The 20,802-nt window shown below is 54.3% G+C and overlaps 1 protein-coding gene across 4 annotated transcripts in view; it reads right to left on the bottom strand.

Moving 5' to 3' along the window:
* The window catches only part of Ank1 (ankyrin 1, erythrocytic), a 188,619-nt gene that overhangs the window by 26,161 nt on the left and 141,656 nt on the right, over window positions 1-20,802 (bottom strand). For all 4 annotated transcript variants that reach the window (XR_001232062.1, XM_013507729.1, XM_013507730.1 and 1 more), the window contains exons 17-38: window positions 19,987-20,184; window positions 17,837-17,935; window positions 15,962-16,060; window positions 15,660-15,758; window positions 14,644-14,736; window positions 14,219-14,291; window positions 13,459-13,482; window positions 12,481-12,577; window positions 11,081-11,159; window positions 9,258-9,355; window positions 8,954-9,178; window positions 7,823-7,977; window positions 7,402-7,613; window positions 6,835-7,039; window positions 6,372-6,468; window positions 5,924-6,152; window positions 4,597-4,722; window positions 4,357-4,476; window positions 3,194-3,272; window positions 2,859-2,933; window positions 1,359-1,490; window positions 291-437 (exon numbers count right to left, since the gene is read on the bottom strand). Coding sequence is in view for 3 of the 4 variants with exons in the window: in XM_013507729.1 (XP_013363183.1) it covers window positions 291-437; window positions 1,359-1,490; window positions 2,859-2,933; window positions 3,194-3,272; window positions 4,357-4,476; window positions 4,597-4,722; window positions 5,924-6,152; window positions 6,372-6,468; window positions 6,835-7,039; window positions 7,402-7,613; window positions 7,823-7,977; window positions 8,954-9,178; window positions 9,258-9,355; window positions 11,081-11,159; window positions 12,481-12,577; window positions 13,459-13,482; window positions 14,219-14,291; window positions 14,644-14,736; window positions 15,660-15,758; window positions 15,962-16,060; window positions 17,837-17,935; window positions 19,987-20,184 (2,761 nt within the window). In the remaining variant the exon portion in view is untranslated. The remainder of the gene's footprint in view (window positions 1-290; window positions 438-1,358; window positions 1,491-2,858; window positions 2,934-3,193; window positions 3,273-4,356; window positions 4,477-4,596; window positions 4,723-5,923; window positions 6,153-6,371; window positions 6,469-6,834; window positions 7,040-7,401; window positions 7,614-7,822; window positions 7,978-8,953; window positions 9,179-9,257; window positions 9,356-11,080; window positions 11,160-12,480; window positions 12,578-13,458; window positions 13,483-14,218; window positions 14,292-14,643; window positions 14,737-15,659; window positions 15,759-15,961; window positions 16,061-17,836; window positions 17,936-19,986; window positions 20,185-20,802) is intronic.

Here is a 20,802-nt window from a genome sequence, read left to right as displayed (position 1 = left end):
TCCTGACTTCAGTTCTTTCCCACCACCCAAAGCCTGCCAGGATCCAGGTGCAGTGGTGACAGGCTGGGGCTACTCTGCACTGGTAACTCTCACACAGATGTGTCACATCTGTTTCTCACAAAGGTCCCCGCCCTTTCTGGGAGGGGGAGCTCCTTGCCAGTCAACCCAGCCTCCCACCCACCTGAGGCAGACAGAGTTCCAGGGACAAGGCTCTGTGGGAAGAGGCCACTGGTGCTAGCAGCTGACAGGGGGGCCCTGTCCAGCTTCGCCTTCACCCAGGGGACACTCACCATTCATCTGGGAGGGCGACAGCGAGTAGTCCCTGTCTGCCTGCCGCCGATCTGGCTTCAGGTTGCGGCTCTGTCTGCCGGAGCCCTCCAACATATTCACAATCTCACTCCGGTCGATGTTCCGCAGGGCCGCATACAGGTTTTCCACTGTCAGGGAGGGGAGGAGGCAGGTGATTCTAGAGCCCCAGGGAGACTGCACAGGCCTGAAAACAGGGCTGGGCGAGGGAGGTAGCCAAGGTTTCCAGAAGGTGGAGACCCCCTTCTGTCAAAATCAAACTTCGAAGGAGAATTCTTTCTTATGTACAACAGATCTTTCCCCCAACATAATAGTGGTCTTTCCTCTTTTTTTTTGGTCATGCTGGGATGAAATCGAGGTTCTCACATGCAAGAATTCTACACTGAGCTATATCCCCAGCCCCTTAGTGGCCAGTTTAAAAGCACAGAAAGGCTGGTAGGCTTTTGTTTATAATCTAAGAGGAGTACTGCTGTAGGGAAAAGCAGACAAGAGCGGGTGCTGTTCTTTGGAAATTCTGGGTCCTTGCCAGTTGACTTTTGATGCAAATATAAACACTCAACTTCCCCTAGTATTGTTAAGGACTGGAACCTGGCTGATGAGGCTCTGAGAAGAGTGACACCAACCTTCCTCCAGGTGGGGAAAGTGCCCCTGGGACAAAGAGAGCCACACAGCCTGGGGCTCGGCCCTGAGATGCCACCAGTTATGTGGCTAGGAAATCACACAGGAAGAGCTGGAAGATCAGAGTCAAAATCCTATCTATACACTGCCCTGTGGGGGCCTGGACAACTTCTATCTTATTCCAAGGAGGGGGGAAGAATGAGGTCAAGATTTGCTGGTCATGGTAATGTGTTCTGGGGGGACTATCTAGAAGGCTTCTGACCTTGAGAAGTGTGACAGAGAGTGAGAGAGGGAGAGAGAGAGAAGAGGGCGAGAGAAGAGAGACAGCCTCCTAAGGCCAACATCACGGGTACAGTATGAAGGAAGAGTGCTCCTGCGCCATGCAGGTCCTAGCCCGCTGTGGAAAGAGGTTTCCTCAGCTGAGAAGTACTGACTCTTTGCATTTGCGCCTTCCCGGGCAACCCAGAGGTTCAGCAAGGCTGCGCTCTGCTCCCACAAAGAGTTGGGATTTTCTACCCGGATCCTGTTGATTTCCTCCACACTGAACTGCAGCTCCCGGGCCAGTTCTGCAAGCAAAGAACCAAAAGCGGGGTAAGTGTTGGGGGCAGAGTGCAGCCTCCTTTCCCCAGGAAGGGCCCCGGCAGTGAGTGCTTGTGCCTTTGTGTCCAGACAGGGAAGGGCTTGGGAAATACGCAGTGGTGAGCGAGTGAACCCACAGTTGGACAAACGTCCTTTCCCTTTTTCATGACTTCCTTTCCCTTTTTCATGAGCTGATGAGAATGGGCCCTCAACAAGGACAGCAACTTCTCCAAGGTCAAGGGCAAGTTAGTCTCTGAGCTGGGAGGGGCTAAGGTGTTGGTCCCTAGGGCAGTGGGGCCTGCACCACACCAGGAGGCCACATACTCTCCACCAGGTACCAGTGGGGACAGGCCACCAGGAGAGGGCGGGACTGACATTTACAAGGGAATTTGAGCTCCCTCACTACCAGGATTTAGAAGGAAGAGAGCCTCAGAGTGATTTCAAGGAAAGGAAGCCTGAAGAGAAAGAAAGAATGAATGTGTGAATCAGAACATGTGTGTACAACACCTATAAACAAGCACACAATATACATGTGCACAGATATTCAGGAACACACATTGCTTGCCCCACATGAACACATGCATATACACAGTGATGCACACACACAACATGCCACACACATGCACAAGTGTGTACGCACACACCTCAAGAAGTAGGAGGAGATATGGTTTAAAGCACCAACAGTCCTTGAGCTCCTGAGTTCCTGTCACACGACCTTGTACGTTTTTGCTAAGGTTTCTGAGTTTGCCTGTGTGAGTGTGTGAGTGAGGGCAGGGAGTCCATTTGTATGAAAGCTAACAGACAAACAAACAGTGCAAGGGAGAGAGAATGAAGCTGCAGAGCTGTGGCTTTGGGTCAGATGTGCCCTGCCATGGGCTGAGCGAGGCTGGTGCAGAGATGAAACCTGACGGCCCCAACATTCCACTGTCCAGGAAAGGTGGTGTCCAGAGCAGGGCAGGCAGTACACAGGGTGTCAGGAGGCACAGTTTTGTTTGGGTGCTTGTTTTGTTTATCTATTTGGTTTTTCTAGGTTCTGTCACTAGGTAGCTCAGCAATCAAGTCACTCTAATGAGCTAGATCCTTGATCCGAGTTTTCCCATCTGCAAAATAAGCTAACTAGCCAGTCAGAGGCCTGCAGGAACATGCTGTTGATTCCTTCTTCCACAGGAAGCCAGAGAAATGAAGGGGGCACGCTGCTTTCCCTGGCACCTGGCAGCACAGCTTCTCAACGTGCCCCAGACAATCGCAAATCAAACACACAGCAGACAATTGAAAGAAACCCTATGCCCACTGCTTCTCCAGGAGAAGAGATGAGGGATCAGTGATAGGGCCTTTCTGCCCCATCCCCAACTCACCGGCCCAGCTGAGGCCAAGGTGCTCTGTAATGACGGCCACCTTCAAGTCGGCTCGGTCTGTCCCGCTGGGGAAACCTGGGGGTGTGAGATGACACTGAGCAGCCCAGTGGGCACAGGTCTGCAGGGTGTGAGTGAGCGGCCCCCGGCAGGTGGACACTCAGGTCACACTGTAGTGCTAACTCTGGAAGTCAGTGGAGACCAAGTCTCAGGCTTGACTTGTGGTGGGCAGAGCAGGCTGAGGAGACGGCATCTTAGTAAAGCCCTGCCAGGGTGCGGGACATGGGTGTCACCCAACCTCCTCAGAGAAAGCAGCACATCACCACACGGGCCCCTACCGAGAGCCGACTCGCTGAGCACGCTGTACCGCAGGGTCAGGGGGGTCAGGGTCCTCCTCCTGTCCTCAGCTCCGGTCCCCTGTGGAGGGAAGGCAAGGACAGGGTGCCTTGGATTTCGGGCATACCCCTTCCTGGAGAAAGTGGTCTGAGCACTCACGCTGTGGGCAGGTGAATGGCGCCCTGGTCCTGGCGGGCAGGAAGCAGCTATGTTTCTCTGGAGGCAGAGAGTGGAAGTACGGGGTGGTGGTGGGGGGGTTGCGCAAGGAAGCTGACAAAATTCAAACATTACTGATAGTAAGGGCAAGCTCATGTAACTCTTCTCATGCCTGAGGGCTGTTTAATGCTCACGACAACATGGGAGGTAAGTACTACTACTATTCTCATTTCACCCATGAGCCACTGAGGCATAGAGCTTAAGAAACTTGCCCAAGGTCACCCAGTAAAATCAGTGAAGCTGGGGTTTGAACTTCAAACTAAGTTTCTCTTGTTGAATCCCTTTCTTTTCATCAGCCCCATTTCTGACACTGGCATTGGGGTTCACGTCGGGTTGTGTTTGTTTGAGGTTGCAGGAAATGGCTTTTGAGAGAAAAACGGGTTCCCCCTTGTCCTCAGAAAGAAAAGAATTGTGCTATGGACATATGAACATGACCGTGCTTCTTTTCTAGGTCAGCATGGAAAGCTGATGATTAAAACAACAACAACAGCAGCAGAACAACACCAACAGGAAGCACGGAGACACTCCGCAGACACATGAGCACTCCCGGGCCTGGTGCAGGGGACTCAATACTCTCACAGGTACTGATACGTGAACATACTTGGTCAAGGCTCCTTGGCTGAGCTCAGAGCCCTGGCTGTTTGCAGTGGCTGAGGACACCAGGATTCCCTTCTCTGAGGGCCTAGCACCCTGGGGAAGATAAGTACGTAAATGACAAGGAGGCTGGGTCACAGCGCTCCTGCAGCTGGTGGCCTTGAGCAGCTGCTGCTGCACCTGGTGTCACATGACCAAGTGGGGCTGGGAGCGCAGAGAGGGCAGGTAGGGCTCAGAGCAGGAGATAAGGGAGAACCTGGGCCATTGTCAGCGAGAAGCCCTGTCCTGGGGTCCACTAGGGGCCTCCTAGAGGAGCCCAGCTCTGGCCTTGGGGGTTCACCAGGCAGCAGCTCACCTTGGTGCAGGGGGGCATCGTGATGTTCAGGTGGCAGAGGATGTGCTGGGTGTCCTCATACTTCATGGCCTTGCGCAGGAATGACAAGAACCCCGCTGGCTCTCGGCTGCTGTCCCTCACCTAAAAGCAATCAAGGAAGACTCAGCAGGCCTTCCCAAGGCTGGCAGGAAGGAAGGCTTACAGACTTCCACCTCCCAAACATCCCAGACCCAGAGGTGGGTCAATAGGAGGAGGCAGCACCTTCACAGGGATGGCCAAGCGGTTCTCCCGAAAGGACTGGAACTGGAAGCTGCGCTGTTGGGCAGCCTTTCTGACAGGTACCAGGTTCCCAGAAAGTTCTGCAAAAAGGGGCATTCCTTCCAAAACCTGGTGGGCAGGAAAGCAAACACAGCTGGTCATGTGGGAGGCCCAGGTGGCCCACCTCAGGTATTGGCTTCCCTCCTGGACAAGCCCTCATCCCAGCATGATGCTCAGGATGTATTCTGAAAGCCCAGTGATTTGGAAGAGGCTTCCTGTCTGGGACATGAGAGTGAGGCATACTTCCTCACTCCACAGGGGTCCCCAGTAAGCAGATGCCTTCTGTGCCCAAGCACTGAGAGGTCTTGCTATTAAGTACTCTAGAACACCTCAAGGATATTGCAACAGTGTTTGAAAAACGCCAGGGTCATTTTCACATTGGCCGAAGGTGTTTAGTCCACAAGAAGTGCTAGAAAGACCATGGTATATTTTCATCTGTGTGCATAAACCAATATAGTCTCAGGGTCCCATCTGACAAGTGGGAAAACTGAGGCTCAGAGGAAATAACTGCCGTGCCCAGTGAGCACCCGAGAGCTTAGAACCAGGGTGCCGCATCCTGCACTAAGCTCTCGACATTGGGCCCTTCATGTCCCCAGGAGGTAACCAAGGCCAGAAGTAGGGTCATATCTACTCTCACCACTTGACACCTCCCATCACTGTCCCCCTCAGCTACCTCCCTGCCTCCTCAGCTACCAAACCCCGGCACAGTGGGCAGCAGGATAGGCTTTGGTACTAGACAACTGGGACACATTGCACCTTCACCCTTTCCTCTGCCGCGTGACCTTGGACAAGTTACCAACTTCTGCCTCCCACTTTCAGCCTCCTGACATGTAAGCTGGGGACACTAATGCTATCCACAGTTAGGAGAATTAATCAAGGTTATGCAATGAAGTCACTGTCAAATGTCAATGCTTATCATCACCGGGCCAGCCAACTGCTGCCACGCTGTGACACACATAGATGTGTCTCCATGTCTGTGCCGGCTTATCTGAGACACTCTTCAAGACAGAGGCTTTGTCACCCACTCCAAAGACTTCCTGCCAGCCCCAGTCACCACAGCCCCACAGCCGCCCTTCCCGGGGGTCATTCATCTTGGCAAAAATGACAAACTTGGCCATGTAGGGCACTGCGGTCAGCTCTTTGTACAACAGCGTGGCAAAATTCACAGGAGCCAGTGGGAGCCCCATCCTAGCTCTGTGGCTGGGTCTGCTTAGGTGAAGCGAGAAAGGCCTGCTCGAGGGTCTAGTCACAGAGGGACCAGGTGCTGCACCTCTATGTCCCTGCTCCGGGCCACCTCCACGAAGTTCTCGTGCTGCTCCAGGGTCTTGTCCACCTTGTCATCTGTCATGCAGTAGCACCGCAGCCGCCCTTCCCGGGGGTCGTTCATCTTGGCAAAAATGACAAACTTGGCCATGTAGGGCACTGCGGTCAGCTCTTTGTACAACAGAGTGGCAAAATTCACAGCCTCTGCAGTCCGTGGACAGTCCGACAGCCAGAACCTAGAAGGAGAGCATGCAGGATGAGCACTCCTGGGTGGGGACGGAGAGCCCAGGCCATCTGGTCGGAGCCATCTGGGAGTCACGCTGTGGCCACCGCCCTACCTAATGGCTGGGGACAGAGGAGTAGCTCAGCCCAGAGGGTGGGCCAGAGCCTGAGCAGGGGTTGCTGGAGGCAGGGGTTGCTGAGCGCCTGCCATGCCATGCTGGGCCTCCCCTCACCTGGCAGAGACATTGGTGGTGAAGTTGGCACACTCGTTGGCATATACAAGCTTGGTAGTTCCTGTGATATCTTCCCACTGGGCTTGGTCAGTTCCGCCTGCAACAGCAGCAGAAGGGCGGCTGGGCACGCTCTTCCAGTGTAGCCACAGAGCTCAAAGGTGCCCAGGCCTGGCACTCATGGGCAGAAGTGATGCGCTGGGTGAGCCTTGGAGTGTGGCCCGAATGCACCCATTCTCCCACACTCTGCCCCTCTTCCCGGGGACCTGCAGTGCCCTTCTCCAGTGTAGCAGGCCCTTCCTGCGTCTTACTCACAGGTGCCACCGCTGTCTTGGGAGAGCACGGCACTCTCAGAACCAGCGAAGCCCAAGTGGTTGCTGGCTTTGCCCCTCCTGTCTCCCCACAGTGTGTTCCAGAAGGAGCTGCTGCCATGAGAAAGTAAGACAGGGCCAGGGTCGCCTCTCACCTATGACGCTACAGAGTAGGCGCAGGCTGGTGGTGTCTCCCTCCCCACTGTCCCTTGGGTTGTCTGTCCAGGAAGGAGGCAGTGGGATTCGGAGTCCAATCGGGCGGTGGAACTTCCGGCGTCGTGGCTCCACGGTGACAATGGGGCTAAATGTGGCCTGGTTGCCCAGGAGTTTGGTGACCAGCTCATCTGGGACGGGCTGGGCCTGTGTGGTACAAAGGGAAAGCAGGGGTTGGTCCAGACAGGAGACAGCTGGGAGGCCTCCAACAGGGCAAAGACTCATGACAGGAGGCTGGATCACTGTCCACCACGCCAAGCACAGTGCCCCAGGCTGACGTCACCACTCAGCTCCCCACCTGTTCCCAGGGAGGGCAGCCAGGGCCCATCCTGTGTCAGAACAGGTGGTGCAGTGGTGTAAGGCACACTTTCCTCACCTTCTCATCCCCCCTGCTGCCTTTCTCCCTTGTACTTCCTCTCCTGTGGAGTGCTAAGGCCCTCATGGAAGTATGGGCCATCCTGGGAGGCAGGGGGTCTTCCTGGGGGACCTAGCAAGGCAGGGGCTGTCACCTGCAGAGCCAGCTTCACTTTCTTGGTGACGGCATTTTCAGGGAACGTGGCTTGCACCAGTGGCACCAGCTTACTCTTCAGAGAGCCACCCTCAGGCCCGATGGTGTCGAAGTCCTGGCAGAGCCTCGACATGATCACGAAGTACAAGGGGAAGTCCGTGGTGATGATGCGACAGACCCTCTTCTTCTCCAGCTCCTCCAGGCTCCCCAGCTCTGGAAGCATGAGGCAGGGTGGCCACACTGTCACACTGAGCTTGGCTTAGGCCCTGTGCTGGCCCAGCCCCCATCCCTCTGGAAAGCCACTAGAGGAGGCTCAGGCTGTGAGTAGCGAGCACTCCCTCCATGCCCTGGGGCCCTGGCTCACCCCAGGGGTCATTCCCAGCCTCTCAGAAGCCCCAGCAGCCCCCAGGGTGCTGCCTCACCCTCGTCCATCCCGCTGAGGATCTGGTCCAGGCAATTCTCTCCATAGCGGCTCCTGTGCTCCTTCCACACAGAGCCGTTTTCGCTCCTCAAGACCACAAGCTCGCGGTCCCCTCGGCCGTGTGAGGCAAAATGGGGGATCTCCACGATCACAGGGCTGCAGTGGGAAACAAACGGTGGGGCGTTGCTCCCCATGTGGGGCACTGCAGGCCTGGACTGGAGCAGACCTGGGCCCGGGCTCCTGAGGTTCCCGCACCCTCCCACGCCCAGGGGCCGGAGTGATGGGAAGAGCAGGCAAGCACATCGCACCTGGGCCTCTGGACCACCTTCCTGGGACATGAGCCCGAGACCTCGCCTGACGCCCTGACAGGATGGGGGCACTAAGCTCTAGGGACCTGGCCCCCTCACCCATCACATGACCAGCATGGCATTTCTCTGTGGAAGGCTTTGAAGGTCACAATGAAAGAGAAAACAGGCATGCAAGGGACAGCTCAGCGTGGTGACAGGCAAGGGAGCAGAGATGGGGTGGCATCCGAAGGGTGACAAAGCTCCAAGAGACCCTGCTGGCTTCCATAGCAAGGCACATCCATTTATATATGGTCCTTAGAGCAATGCCACCAGGACCCCTGCCAGAGTGACTGCTTCGTCATTCACATGATTAAACCCCAGTTCCCCCAAAGGAGCCCCAATCTCCTCCTTCCCTTTTGTAGTGTGCCAGCAAAGTAAAATGAACTTTTTGTTTGGCAGTACTGTACTGGGGATTGAACCTAGGACCTTTGCACTGAGCCACATTCCATCCCTTTTAATTTTTTGTTTTGGGACAGAGTCTTTACATGTTGAGTTGCCTGTGCCAGACATGAACTTGCAATCCTTCTACCTCAGCCTCTCAGACACTGGGATTACCCAGCAAGATTTGGGAGTAGCAAGCTCTGCCTAGGCTGGGCTCCTTCATGAATTTAAGAAAGGGCAGGGTGATGGGAGTGGGGCGTTCAGCTCTGTTCCCCTCTCAGGACAACAAGAAATAAGGTGGGCTGGGGCTCTGTCCTGGGCCATGGCTGCAGTGCACCAGCAGGGCAGGCAGAATTTGGGGACCAGGACCACACACAGTCTGTCCCCCAGGGGCGTTGCCTCACCTCAGGAACTGGGCCCCTGTGGGCCCCAGTGCAATGATTCTGCTGGCCAGACCCTCCTCCTCGGCCAGTGGGGGTGGTGTGCTCAGCTTCTGGGGCTTCACCAGGCGGCAGGTGATGCGTGTCGGTGCTGCACAGGTCCTTGGCGGGATCACCACTCTCAGCCCGTTATGGCGACTTCCTCTCATGGAGCCTCCCCGGGCATCAACCATGAAGCTGACCAGAAACCTGGAAGCAGGGCAACCCGCGTTGGGCACCCACGCCTCTCTCAGGCAGGGAGAGCAACCCCAGGGCCCTGGTCACTCACCCGGTGTGGACAGGGCTGGCCACGGGGCTGATGTTGTCAGAGGTCTCTGTGGCTGGGCTGCTGGGGATGAGCGAGTCCTCATCATACTCTTTAGAGGCCTGAGGAGAGAGAGGCCTGCGGGCTCCCATCTCGCCACCCGAGTCACCCGAACACCAAGCCAGCCATGTGCCTGTGCCGAAAAGCATCACAGCCCCTCGACCTCCACAGCCTTTCCACGGCTATCAATTAGGGCAGAGCTTGGGCGCAGATGGAGGGAGCCCTTGCCCTCAGCTGGCTCTAGGTGCTCTGCCTGCTGCCCACCTGCCTACCTGCTTGAGGCCCACTGGTTTCCCCTCCAGAGTTGGCCTGGCTCCTGCACTGTCGCCTCCCAGCTCCCCACCCTGTGGGACTCAGAGGTTCATATGGGAGCTCACAGGACCCCTGCGGCCTCTGTCTCCTCCTCTGGAGAAGGGGCGCCCCTTCCCTCACAGTGACAGCACAGGCGCGGGGGGCTGGTCGTGCTCTCCTTCCCATGCAGAACACCAGGCCCCCTCCTTCCTTTGCCCAGTCCCAGCCCCTCTCCCTGCTCACTTCCTCAGGGAGTGCTGCTGAGTGCAAGCTCCCCTCGTGTGCCCTGGAAAGGCTCTCTCACAGCACACGATTAAGCATTTCACTCTCTACCCTTCCTGCCATCTGCCACTGGCCTGGTATGCCCGAGTCTTTCCTTCCGGCTGGCCAGAAGCTGTAGAAGGCAGAAGTCCCAGTCCTTCTATATCAAGCCTTATGCAGGTTGCTTAGCAGGAACCCAGGAAGTGTCTGCTGACTTGAATGAAGGACGTAAGTCAAGAGTTGAGAGATGCTGGAGTGTCTTGGGGTGCAACACAAGCTTATTGTGTGTAAGTTCCTGGGTTCAATCTCCAGCACCAAGAAAAAAATACAGCCAAAGAGAGTGGGCCAGCAGAGAATACCAGAGCCCAGGTCCACCTGAAGGGCTCCTCTACTATCTCTGGCAGCACCCAGGAACACGTCACGGCTGTGCCAGGGCCACCCAGTGACACCAGTGTCCATCACTGTGGTCCATCCCACAGTGGTCCTCAGGACAGCTGAGGGACAGTGCATAGCTGGCTCTGTCCTTGCTGCACAGCTGGGTCTGGGCTCAAGGTGCTCCTTCCGGATGTGGGTGCCTCAGAACTGAGCCTCGGCTGGAAAAGAGCCAGGCCGGGCTTGGCCACTGTGCACAGGGTGGCAATGCCAACCAACCTCCAGCGCCACAGCAGTGTTCTTTGTCCCTAGGAAATCCCCTTGCTTGGAAAAAAGTACCACTGGCATACAACAAAACAAAGGGAAATTTGATTGTAGTAAACTACTCTCTACTCCACACCTGCTTCTCTGTACAAACTGAGGTGGCTCTGAGGACACAGAGCAGGGGACTCCTTTCTGCCCCATTACCAGGGGGAAGGTGAGACAGGAGCTGTCCCCTCTCATGCACATGAAAAAGAAGGATCCCAGAGTATCACGACTCACCCAGAGCATCACGGGGGCACCTGCGAACCACCAGGAGGATTTCTGTCTGGCACAGTGACCCACTGCCCATAAGGGCAGAGTCTGGGTGCAGGAATGGGGAGTGAGAATGCTTTGGAGCCAGAGCTGCTGGTGTGGTCATGGGGGTTGCGGTGACAGTGTCAAACACAGCCCTGCTCCTAAGACTTGCGCTCGTAGAGCCGGAAGCCTGGGCTCCCCTCCAGAGAGCACAGAGCACAAGCTTTTCCACGTTAGTTCCCAGTGCAACCCACTAGGAAGGGACCTCCTGTAGAGGGGACTTTGAGGGGCCTAGGGCTTCTCACCTGCTCCGGCTCCTCCGACCTGATCAACACTGTCTCAGGGGTCACACACGGGATCCTTGGGATGGCAGGAGATTCCACCCTGTGCACCAGAAGCATGGGAAAATCAAGGGCCGGCGCTTCGAGGAAGCCCATCTCTCCCAAGAGACCTAAGTGCAAGGCTGCTGTGTGTCCACTGCATGCACGGCCTCAGCCCCCGCTTCACAAAGGACCCGGCTCTGCCCCGAGCCTCGAAGCCTTTGCCTCCAGTACACTGAGCAGGACCCTGCCCTGCAGGCCGTGGAGGGGCTGCCTCCTCCTTGCTGGCTCCCTTTTGCAGCCCTGCTCTTTGCCCTGCTCTGAAGCCACACAGCCAGGTCAACGGAGCCCTCACTTTGGCCTTGGTGACATCTTACTCTATGACCACTTTTTTTTTTTTTTTTCATGTTAGTGATGGAACCCAGGGCCTTTGCACTGAAGTACATTATCTCTCCTCTTTTTTTTTTTTTTTTTTTTTAACAGGGTTTTGCTAAGTCACTAAATTGTCATGAGGGACTGGAACTTGCCTTTCTCTGGCCTCAGCCTCCTACATAGCTGGGAACCTAGCTTTGATATGCGTTTTGTTAGTGGTACTGGCCTTCACACTGAGCTACATTCCCTGCCTTTTTTATTTTTTATTTTGAGACAAGGTCTCACTAAGTTGCTAAGCTCCCCAGGCTGGGCTTGAACTTGTGCTGCCTTAGCCTCCCAGAGTGGGCTTTGGGGCAGGTTTTGATCTCACAAATGAATCCATAACATCTTCATGGGCAGGGTCTGAGTTCAGTAAAAACGAAGCTGCCCTGTTCTGTGTAAGCCAGCAGATACTTGTGTGTTTCCAGGAAACACCGAGGGCTAAGTGCTTATGAACAGTGGTCAGTTCTGGGCTCTTTTGCAAACCACCCTATGTGCATGTCTGGATAGCAGCAGAGCCGCAGCAGTCAGGGAGGAATGGGAAGCAGGTTCTAGAGGACACCACTGTCTGGGTTTTACCCCATGGGTGCTGGGACATGCTCAGGGTTGATACTAGCCTGGCAATTTTCTAATGGGAACCTTCCCTGGAGATCATCCTGCAGAGCTGGTGAGGAGAGGAGTTTTGGATGTGAGGCTGTGAGCTAGAGGGAGAATGCTGGGGTCAGGGGTGCCAGGAGAGAAAAGACCCACTAACCAGCACACTGTGAAGAGGTACCTGCGTGTGACCGCGGCAGAGAAGGTGCAAGCCAGCTGATCCTCACATGCTAGGCACATCCCACCCACCGCTGCTGGCAGCACATCCAGGGCCTGGCCTTGTCCCAACCTCTCCCCCTGTCTATCACCCCTCTCTGAGTCCCAGCACTGCATCTTGGCCAGCTATGGCATTACCCCTGCAGCAAGCCCTGCTTACTTACACCTGGTCTAGCTTTGGCACAAAGTCCAGCAGCTCTCTCTCTTCATCCATGTCTCTGGAATCCTGCTGCTCAGCCTTGGAACCTATGAGTTCTTCCCCTGGAACAACACGAACCTGAGTTATCGAGCAAGCCCCTGGAGACGGAAGACTGCATCTTTCTTTCCTGAGGAGCAGACAGTGGCCTCTGATGCTCCAGGGGTCCCTGAGCCCCACACGCTTTGCCCATCCTGGTCCCTCAGCCTGGGAGCTCAGAGCAGACCAGCTAGCTCCTAACCTCCCCATCTGTACCCAGCTTTGGAGGAGGGACGACAGCACAGGCAGAAAGAACTCTCCTAGCTGGACAAGTTCTCACTGCAAAACAGCCCTTGGGGGTCTGTGGGGACACCGTGGAAAGAGCTGTTACTGCTCTCTTCACCACCACAGATGAATTACTACACTGGAATCAAACCCACTCTTTCAGAGAGGCTAGAAGTTTGTTCGTAACCATGGTTGCTGAAACTTCATTATTTCCATGATTATTTCTGTTATCTCACAATACTTCATTGTAGAATTATCATTTGTCATTCAAGCTTCAGCTGGGTCAGCTGCACCCCAGGCGTCCTCTTAGTTCCCCTTAGTTCTCTATCCCTGGCTGAACTGGGACTGGAGCCTGGCCCCGGCCCTTGCCCTCGCCCTTCATTGACGAGCACTCCACAGGGAGTGCCCGGGTGTGGGATCTGGCACTGACAGACAGGATCACAACAGCTCATGCAGTGATGACCGTGGACACAGTGGCATGGGTGCAGACACAACATGAACTGGCATGTGCTGGCACCCACGTGGGGCTCGCAGGTGAGGATGTCCTGTTTAGCCAAGCTCCTAGCTCTGCTTCGAGCCACTGGAGGATGGAGAGCAGCAATGGGTTAGTGAGAACTTGGGGTGCTCAGGGTGGGATGCACTCTGGTGAGAAAGACCATGGGGAACAGAGAGCGTATCATACCCATTATAGTTATGTGAGCAGTTCCTAGGAAGCAAAGGAGAGCCAAGTTGAAAGAAGGACAGCACTGAAGTCAGGTAAAGTGAGAGGTATGTTACCAAGGGCACACAAGACAGCTTTACACATCCACTGGACAAGGTCCCACAGTCTCGGGACTATAGACAGGACACAGCCCAAACCCCTGCTCTGCATCCTTGGTGTCTCTTAAGCTCAAGGAGAGTGAGGGCTTACTGGGGGAAGGAATGACAAAGTACTATGTCGTTCCCCACATTGACATTGCTGTGACTTCGTAATAGTGGAAGAATCCCCAAATCTACTGGCCTACCCAGCAGTCAGGGGAATAGTATTTTCAAATGCGTTCTCACAGACTTTAAATAACCCACTTCAACTCATTCAGGGCACTAGGGAAGCACCAGGCAGAATGTTATCACAGCTCCGATCTTTGTCAAATCCCACCCCCACATGATACCCACGTAACACACACACACACACACACACACACACACACACACACACACACACACACACGAGGGCTTGTGAGAGAGTTTAAATTTCCATCCCTCAGATATCAATTTTCCTGCACCTGCGATTATACAAAAGGAGTTATGTGATAATGGGCAACACCTATAAAAAGCCCCTCCCCCAGCCGAACCTGAGTGTGCCTGCCATGAGGGACCTTGTGTGTGGCTGTGCAAGGGGCAGAACGCAACTTGGGGTACTGAGGGTCCCTTGGTCCCCATGAGCTTGGCATCCCACACTTTACCTTCATCCTCAGAGACATCCAGGATCTCATCCACTGTCTCGGGGTAACTCATCCGGTGCTTGTCACTGACTAACTAAAAGGAGAAAAGCAGATGACTCAACCCAAACAGAGCAGTGCATCCTTTTCCCATCCAGCAAGCATCTGGTGGCCATGAGGCGACAGAGAGGAAGTAGGCAAGGAAGTGTGTCCCAATCGAAGAAAACCAGACCCCTGGGGCTCCCTGCAGGCACCTCAGGGAAATAATGGGCTCCCATTGGGCTGCTGCTCCCTTGGGCCACTAGATGGCAGCACAGTCCATCTGAAGCAGGGTGCTCGGCTGCCCTTTGGAGGGGCGCTTCCTGTGGGGCAGAGGCTCTGGGCTCCCAGAAAAACCCAAAGGCCTGGGGGTCAGGCTGGGATTGGGATACAGAAGAAGGCAGACATACCACTATGCTGGTTTCATCTGTGACGACTTTGAGCACGTCTGTCACAGAAATGTAGCCCAAACGCTTAGCAATTGCCAGAGGTGTGGTTCCATTCTACAACAGAGAGAGCAGGAGAACACTGTCAGACACAGCAGCAGGTCAGAGGAGAGTGTGGCCCCAGGGTGTAGGCTCAGCTCCCTTCCGGTAGTGTGGAAGGGGACAAGGGACAGAGACATCCTGTAGCCAAGAGCAGATCCCTATAAGAGCGCCTCAGTGCCCAGAGGCCGGGAGGGAGGAGGAGGTCTCTCCGGCTGTGGTGTTGGGCATGGGGCTTTGAAAGGTGAGCAGGGGACAGCCCTGAATGGCAGAGCCACTTCCCAAGAGAGAACCCTGGAGGGGCCACCGTGTGCGGCTGCAGGACGAGGAGGATGCAGGATGACGCTGTCCTTGAGACGTGCAGAACTAAAATGATCCCTATACTTTCAAGGAACAGCCCAGCGGTAGTCAGAGAGCACCAGAAACAGCAGGGCATGTTTTCAGGTTCGATTTTAAGAGCAAGACTGAATGAGAATGAATCAATAGCAAGGTCTCCATCTCTCGGAGGTGTCCTGTGAGGTTCTGGGACGTGACCTGGGGTCCGCACGACACAGCCCCACCGCAGTTATCCCAGCACGCACATCATCACACGCATCAGAGCTGCAGTGGTGTCGGAGAGATCTAATCACACCCCACGTGGCCAGGAAAGGAACTGCATCCTCACCTGTGACCACAAGGTCACTAATGAGAGCCCCAAGGCCCTGGAAGCAGGGATCCTAAGACACCTAATGGGGTTCACATGCCACACTGACAGCTGTTTCATATACTTGAGACGGAGTGTCAAGAACATTTAAAACCAAAAAGCGGAGTGTAACTGCTACTGAATAGGACAATCTTCAGTCACTAGAAAGAGAAACTGATCACAGACCCATCCTCGAGGGGGCCCAGGGGTGGGGGATGACATCATGGCCTTCTGGGGCTCGGCGACGGCCACCACTCACCGAGCTGACCTCGTTCGGGGAAGCACCACTTCTCAGCAGCAGCGTCACGATATCTGTGTGTCCCTGCTGGGCCGCCTGGTGTAGGGGGCTATACCCGAGCTGTAAAGTAAGGCAGGTGACAGCAGCCCAGCCAGTGCTCGTGAACAGCCTGTCCACTTCCACAGCCCACTTGCTCCCTACACGTTCCCTTTTCCTCCTTTAAGGTCAAAGCTTAAAACTGAGGCCAAGCCCCAAGTGTGCCAAGAGCAGCTACGGGCACTTGAGAAGCGTCAGAGGAGGACTCGGGGCTAAGGCACCTGTACCTTGGTCTTGGCGTTAACGTCTGCCTGGTGTTGCAGCAGAAATTTCACCAGCTTGATGTTTCCGTAGTGGCTGGCCACATGGAGCGGTGTATAACCCATCTGAAAAGTGAGGGACATACAGGTGCCCATCAGGGCAGACTGAGAGCCACGGTTAACCACCCCTCGGGAGATCCAGCACTGACTAAAGGAGAGAAGGCAGCAGCTGCTATCAACTGTGCTGCTGTCACCAGTCAGATCCCACTGGCCTGGGAAGGAGAGGGCTGTGTGTCAGATGGCAAGGGCTGAGATGGGTAGGGTACCCCTTGAACACAGCATGTAGGGGAGGCCTCAGCATGGGGAGAAGTGGAGCCATGGGGAGGAGGGCTCCTCAGATGGAGGGGAGCAGGGAATGGGGCTGGTGGCAACATCTACAGGGAGTTGGCACCAAGTGTTAAAGATGCTGGCAAGAGCAGCACTGGAATCCCAGGGTTCCTTCAAGGAGGCCACATGGAGTGATGGCGGACCTGCCCATGCACACTTGTCTGCTGGGAAGGCGAAACCCTAACATACTTGGGGAACCAGTCACTGCTTGAGAAGACTGGGCTATGGTCATTTATTCATGTGGGTTTGGGCTGTCAAGGAGCCAATCATCCTGTTGAGATTTTTGGTTTGTTTTTGTTTTCTGGTGCTGATTGTGGAACCCAAGGCCTTGTGCAGGCTGGGTGGGCACTCTACCACTGAGCTATGCCCCAATTCCTGTTGAGTATTTGGGGGCTGCCCCCACAGGCCAAGTCAAGGCCTTCGGAGGTCTTTGATCCCATGTGCCAGGGGAACCAGTGACAAATTCCAGACCCTGCGGACTGGACTGGGCCCTCTGTAACGGGATGGCTTTGGGGTCCTCCAGGCAGCTGTAACCCACAGGAACAGGGCTTCTCAGAGCAGGACCTCAGGACTAACCTGGGCCCACAAGAGAAACTCTAAGGATCTAGAACATTCTCAGATTTTAAACAGGTGACTGCTGAAGCTTCAGGCAGCTGGGGACTAAAAATCAGGTTCTAGACTTTTCTCAGTGTGCCCTCCCTCAGCACGGCACTATTGCCCACTGCCCATGCTCCAGTGGGCAGCGCTGGAAGAAAAGGGGTGGGGTTAGGTGGTGTCACCAGATGCCTTGTGAGAAAGGAGCAAAGTGCATTCATTCACAAAGCTCCTTCCTTCTTTCCCTGCTGGGAAGACCCCGTCCTCCTTCCGGGGTTCCAGCTCCTCTCTCACACATCCAGCAAATCTCTCAGTTCCTCCCGTCCCTTGCAGTCACCTCCATCTGAACTGCAAACGCCACCAGCACAGCATGCAGCCCGTGCACACGCACACATGGTGGCCTCACACTGTTTTACAGGCCCCCTGCACTTGGAAGAGGTGCAGAGGAAGACAGAGGGATCCTGCCACATGCAGGAAGAAAGTCACACTTCTGAGTGACTCTAGGGAAGCCTGACACGTGGACACACTTCTTGCTCATGGGGGACAGGTCTCAGGATTAAGCATTCCTCTCAAGTTCTTACTCCAGGGGCTTAAAGGCCTAGCACACTTTTTAAAATTCTCAAATGGAAAGTGATTGGTGTCTTCAAGGGCTGATGTCTGCACACTCCACTGCCAGCCCCAGGAAAGGGTGGGAGGTAAGTTCTGCCTGGGTCTTAGGGCTTGGCTCTGGTAGCTCACTACCTTGGTAGCCCCTGAGATGTGCAGGGCATGTTTTCAGTTTCGATGGGTCTGTGATCACTACCTCTGGTAGCCCCTACCTTGGCAAAGGTAGCTCTGAGTGGTGAGGGAGGGGGTTTGGCTGGTGTGAAAGCAAGCAGGCAGGGGTGGGCCCCACGGGACAGAGGAGGCTGCCAGACTTACCCGGGTGGTGGCGTCCACTGTGACACCATGTTTGATCAGCACGTCTGCCACTGGCACATGCCCTTCTTGTGCCACTAGATGGAGGGGAGTGAGTCCACTCTGGAAAGGAAAAAGTGTGCATCAGCTTTGAGCCAGGAAAGGATTCAGGCCACAGTGATGACAATGGAGCACTGAGGTTTGGGGATCCGGCCTGACTCTGTACCCAGTGACCTACATTTGACCAACTATTGCGTAAAACTCTTCCTCTTCTTGACCTCAATACCGTTACCTAAAAAGATGAGGGGTTAACAGTGTTTTTTGTTTGGAGTTGGATTGTCAAGACCTTAGACCTATGGCTTTGTAGCAAGTACCCATCATTGCCAGTTGTAATAAACAGCTGTGGTCAACATGGATACGAGAGGACATGGCTGTGCTCCAGTGCAGCTCTGCTTGCATAGGCAATGAGTGGGCAGGACTGGCCACAGGTCACAAATGAATGTTATGGTACCTCCCAATGATACCATTTCCCATTTCCATGCTAGACTTCAGAGACTTGGGTTCTTAACTGAGGATATAGGGATTGTCACTGACTTAATCTCAAGGGCAAAGCGAGGAGCATTTGAGAAAGGACAGCTTCTGTGAGATCATTTTGAAGACCATGACGTGCCACAGAAAGGTAGCACACATCGTCACAGCTAGTGCAGCGTCACACCGAGGGCACGGTGCCCTAGGAGTGAAAAGGCCATGCTCCATACTTCTCAGCTCAGCCTTCTCCTGAGGATGGCATCATGGGTCTGGTTTGCCATGTGGCACATGCTTAAAAATGTCAGAAGCCTTCTCTCCCCTAACCTACCTCCGTGACCTCTGTAGACAGCAGGATAGATTCCTGGGTTTTTTGCTGGCACAGGCACTAACCCCACCACAGTGATTGTAGTTCTCTCCTCTGCCTCCTGCTCTTCCCCAGGCTGCCTAGGGTCCAAGGGTAGTGCCCCCCAACACTGACGTCACGTGTCAACCACCAATCTTTTAGGCAGGTGCCTTGCCCGACTCTCAAGATTACCCTGAGAATCTGCTGTGTGAGGGGATGTGGGTGAGACCGTGTTTCTGGAAGAGACCTACCATCGTTCCAGTCTCCTCATACAGCCTGAGGAAGTGGACATGGAGGACACCCGGCTGCCATGCAGCACAACGTTCCACATGACAGCTCTCGCCTGGGGAGTTTCTCATCCCGGTGTGGACAGAAAAGACCAGTGGATTGAAAAGCTTTCAGGAAATCTGAAGCTACCCTCAAAATGCACATCCTTCAGAAACTGTTATGTTAATCTATCATCTGAAGCGCTTCTTCTACTGTGTGATGCCGTGTGTATAAAACATCCAGAGCAGGCAAAGGGACAGAGCAGCTGAGTAGCTGTGAGGAGAGGGCTCTGCAGGGCTGGGGAAGTGGCTGCTAATAGAGATGGGGTTGCTGCTGGGCTACGAAAATATCCACACAGTGGTGATGATTGACCAGTCCTGTAAATACACTAAAAACCATTGAATTTTACAGTTTAAGGGGTGAACTGTTCATGAAATTTATTTCAGTGAGTTTTTTTTTAGAAAGTAATTCTTAGTTGGGTTATGAATTTTTTTGAGAAACTGAGGAAAACCAGGAATATCTCACCCAGAAAAATGTTGCTGTGACCCAAGGATTGTGTAACATTTTAGAAGACTTCATGTTCATACTCCTGTGAATTCTACATTTTCAACTCCTAATGTATAGGTCTGTTTTTATTTTTTTTTTAATCTTCCCCCATGGAAAATGGATATTTGATACCAAACTATTTAGAACATTCCTGAAGTAGATACTGGGCCACATTTGGGAAAGTGAACTCTGGATTTTCATACTAACCTGTTTGTGGCCCCTTGAATGGCTCTCTTTAGAAAGACAAGATGGTACAGGAGAACCAGCAAAGGTTTTGGGTAGCTTTGGGAGCAGGCAACCCCTGGACTGTTGTCTACAAAAATGAGCTAAGACTGGGATAGAACTAGGGTAAGGAACACGCGCGCGCACGCATGCACACACCATCAAACTCAGACACAGAGTGCACAGTAGGTACTCAACATGCAGGAATCACATCTAGTGAGCTGGCACCAAGCACTGAGCCAGGGGGCATGAGGAGTGCCATGCCCACCTTGTTCCCCAGGTTGCCGTTGGCTTGCTTCGAGAGGAGCAGTGCCACCATCTCTGCATGGCCCTCCTGCGCAGCCAGGTGGAGGGGAGTCACGCCCTGCACGGACTCTGCGTTCGCAGAGCCCCCGTACTGCAGCAGGCTGCGGGCCACATCCATCTGGTTCTGCTTGGCAGCGATGTGCAAGGGTGTATAGCCATTCTGAAATGGAAAAAGAACCAAGCTTGGGCACAGGAACAACAGGAGTGCCCGAGGGAATGCTCACAGCAGCCCCAAGGCAGGGCCAGTGTCATCCAGGAGAGTCACACAGGCAGCCCAGGCACTCTGGAAACAGGCGGCCTCCAGGTTCTCACAGTCAGCAGGCATCTGCTTTCTCGGCCACCCGTTCTCTGGTGTTCCGCTGAGACAAACAGCTGGGCACAGAAAGCTAGGGTTCAAACAGGCAACCTGCAGAACAGCCCCAAGATGAGGTAGAGGAGGAAGTTAAAGGTCCCCACTTCTCCTTTCCTGCCATAAGAACCCCAAGTCCCCAACATTTCAGAAAGGAAAAGAAGACACAGCCTTTTCTATTTCCCTGTGCTGCTGGCCCCAGGCAGGGTGGTGTAAGGGACTGTGCACTGGCCTGGTTCCACTCCTAATGAAATGTGTAGCCCAGAGCAAGGCAGTCCACCATCCAGACTTGCCTTTGTATTTCTTTTAAGTCACTACAAGTAGATAATAACATCTACCTTCATTATTTTAAACTGTTGGGTAGATCAAATATGATAATACATAAGAAGGCACTTCCCCCAATTAAGACACTGAAGCACTGAGCAATGA

This window comes from Chinchilla lanigera, unplaced genomic scaffold (assembly GCF_000276665.1).
Source record: "Chinchilla lanigera isolate Chin_1 unplaced genomic scaffold, ChiLan1.0 scaffold00135, whole genome shotgun sequence".
Lineage (NCBI taxonomy): Eukaryota > Metazoa > Chordata > Mammalia > Rodentia > Chinchillidae > Chinchilla > Chinchilla lanigera.
Note: the sequence above shows the minus strand (reverse complement) of the source record. Positions and strands in the feature narration are given on the sequence as shown.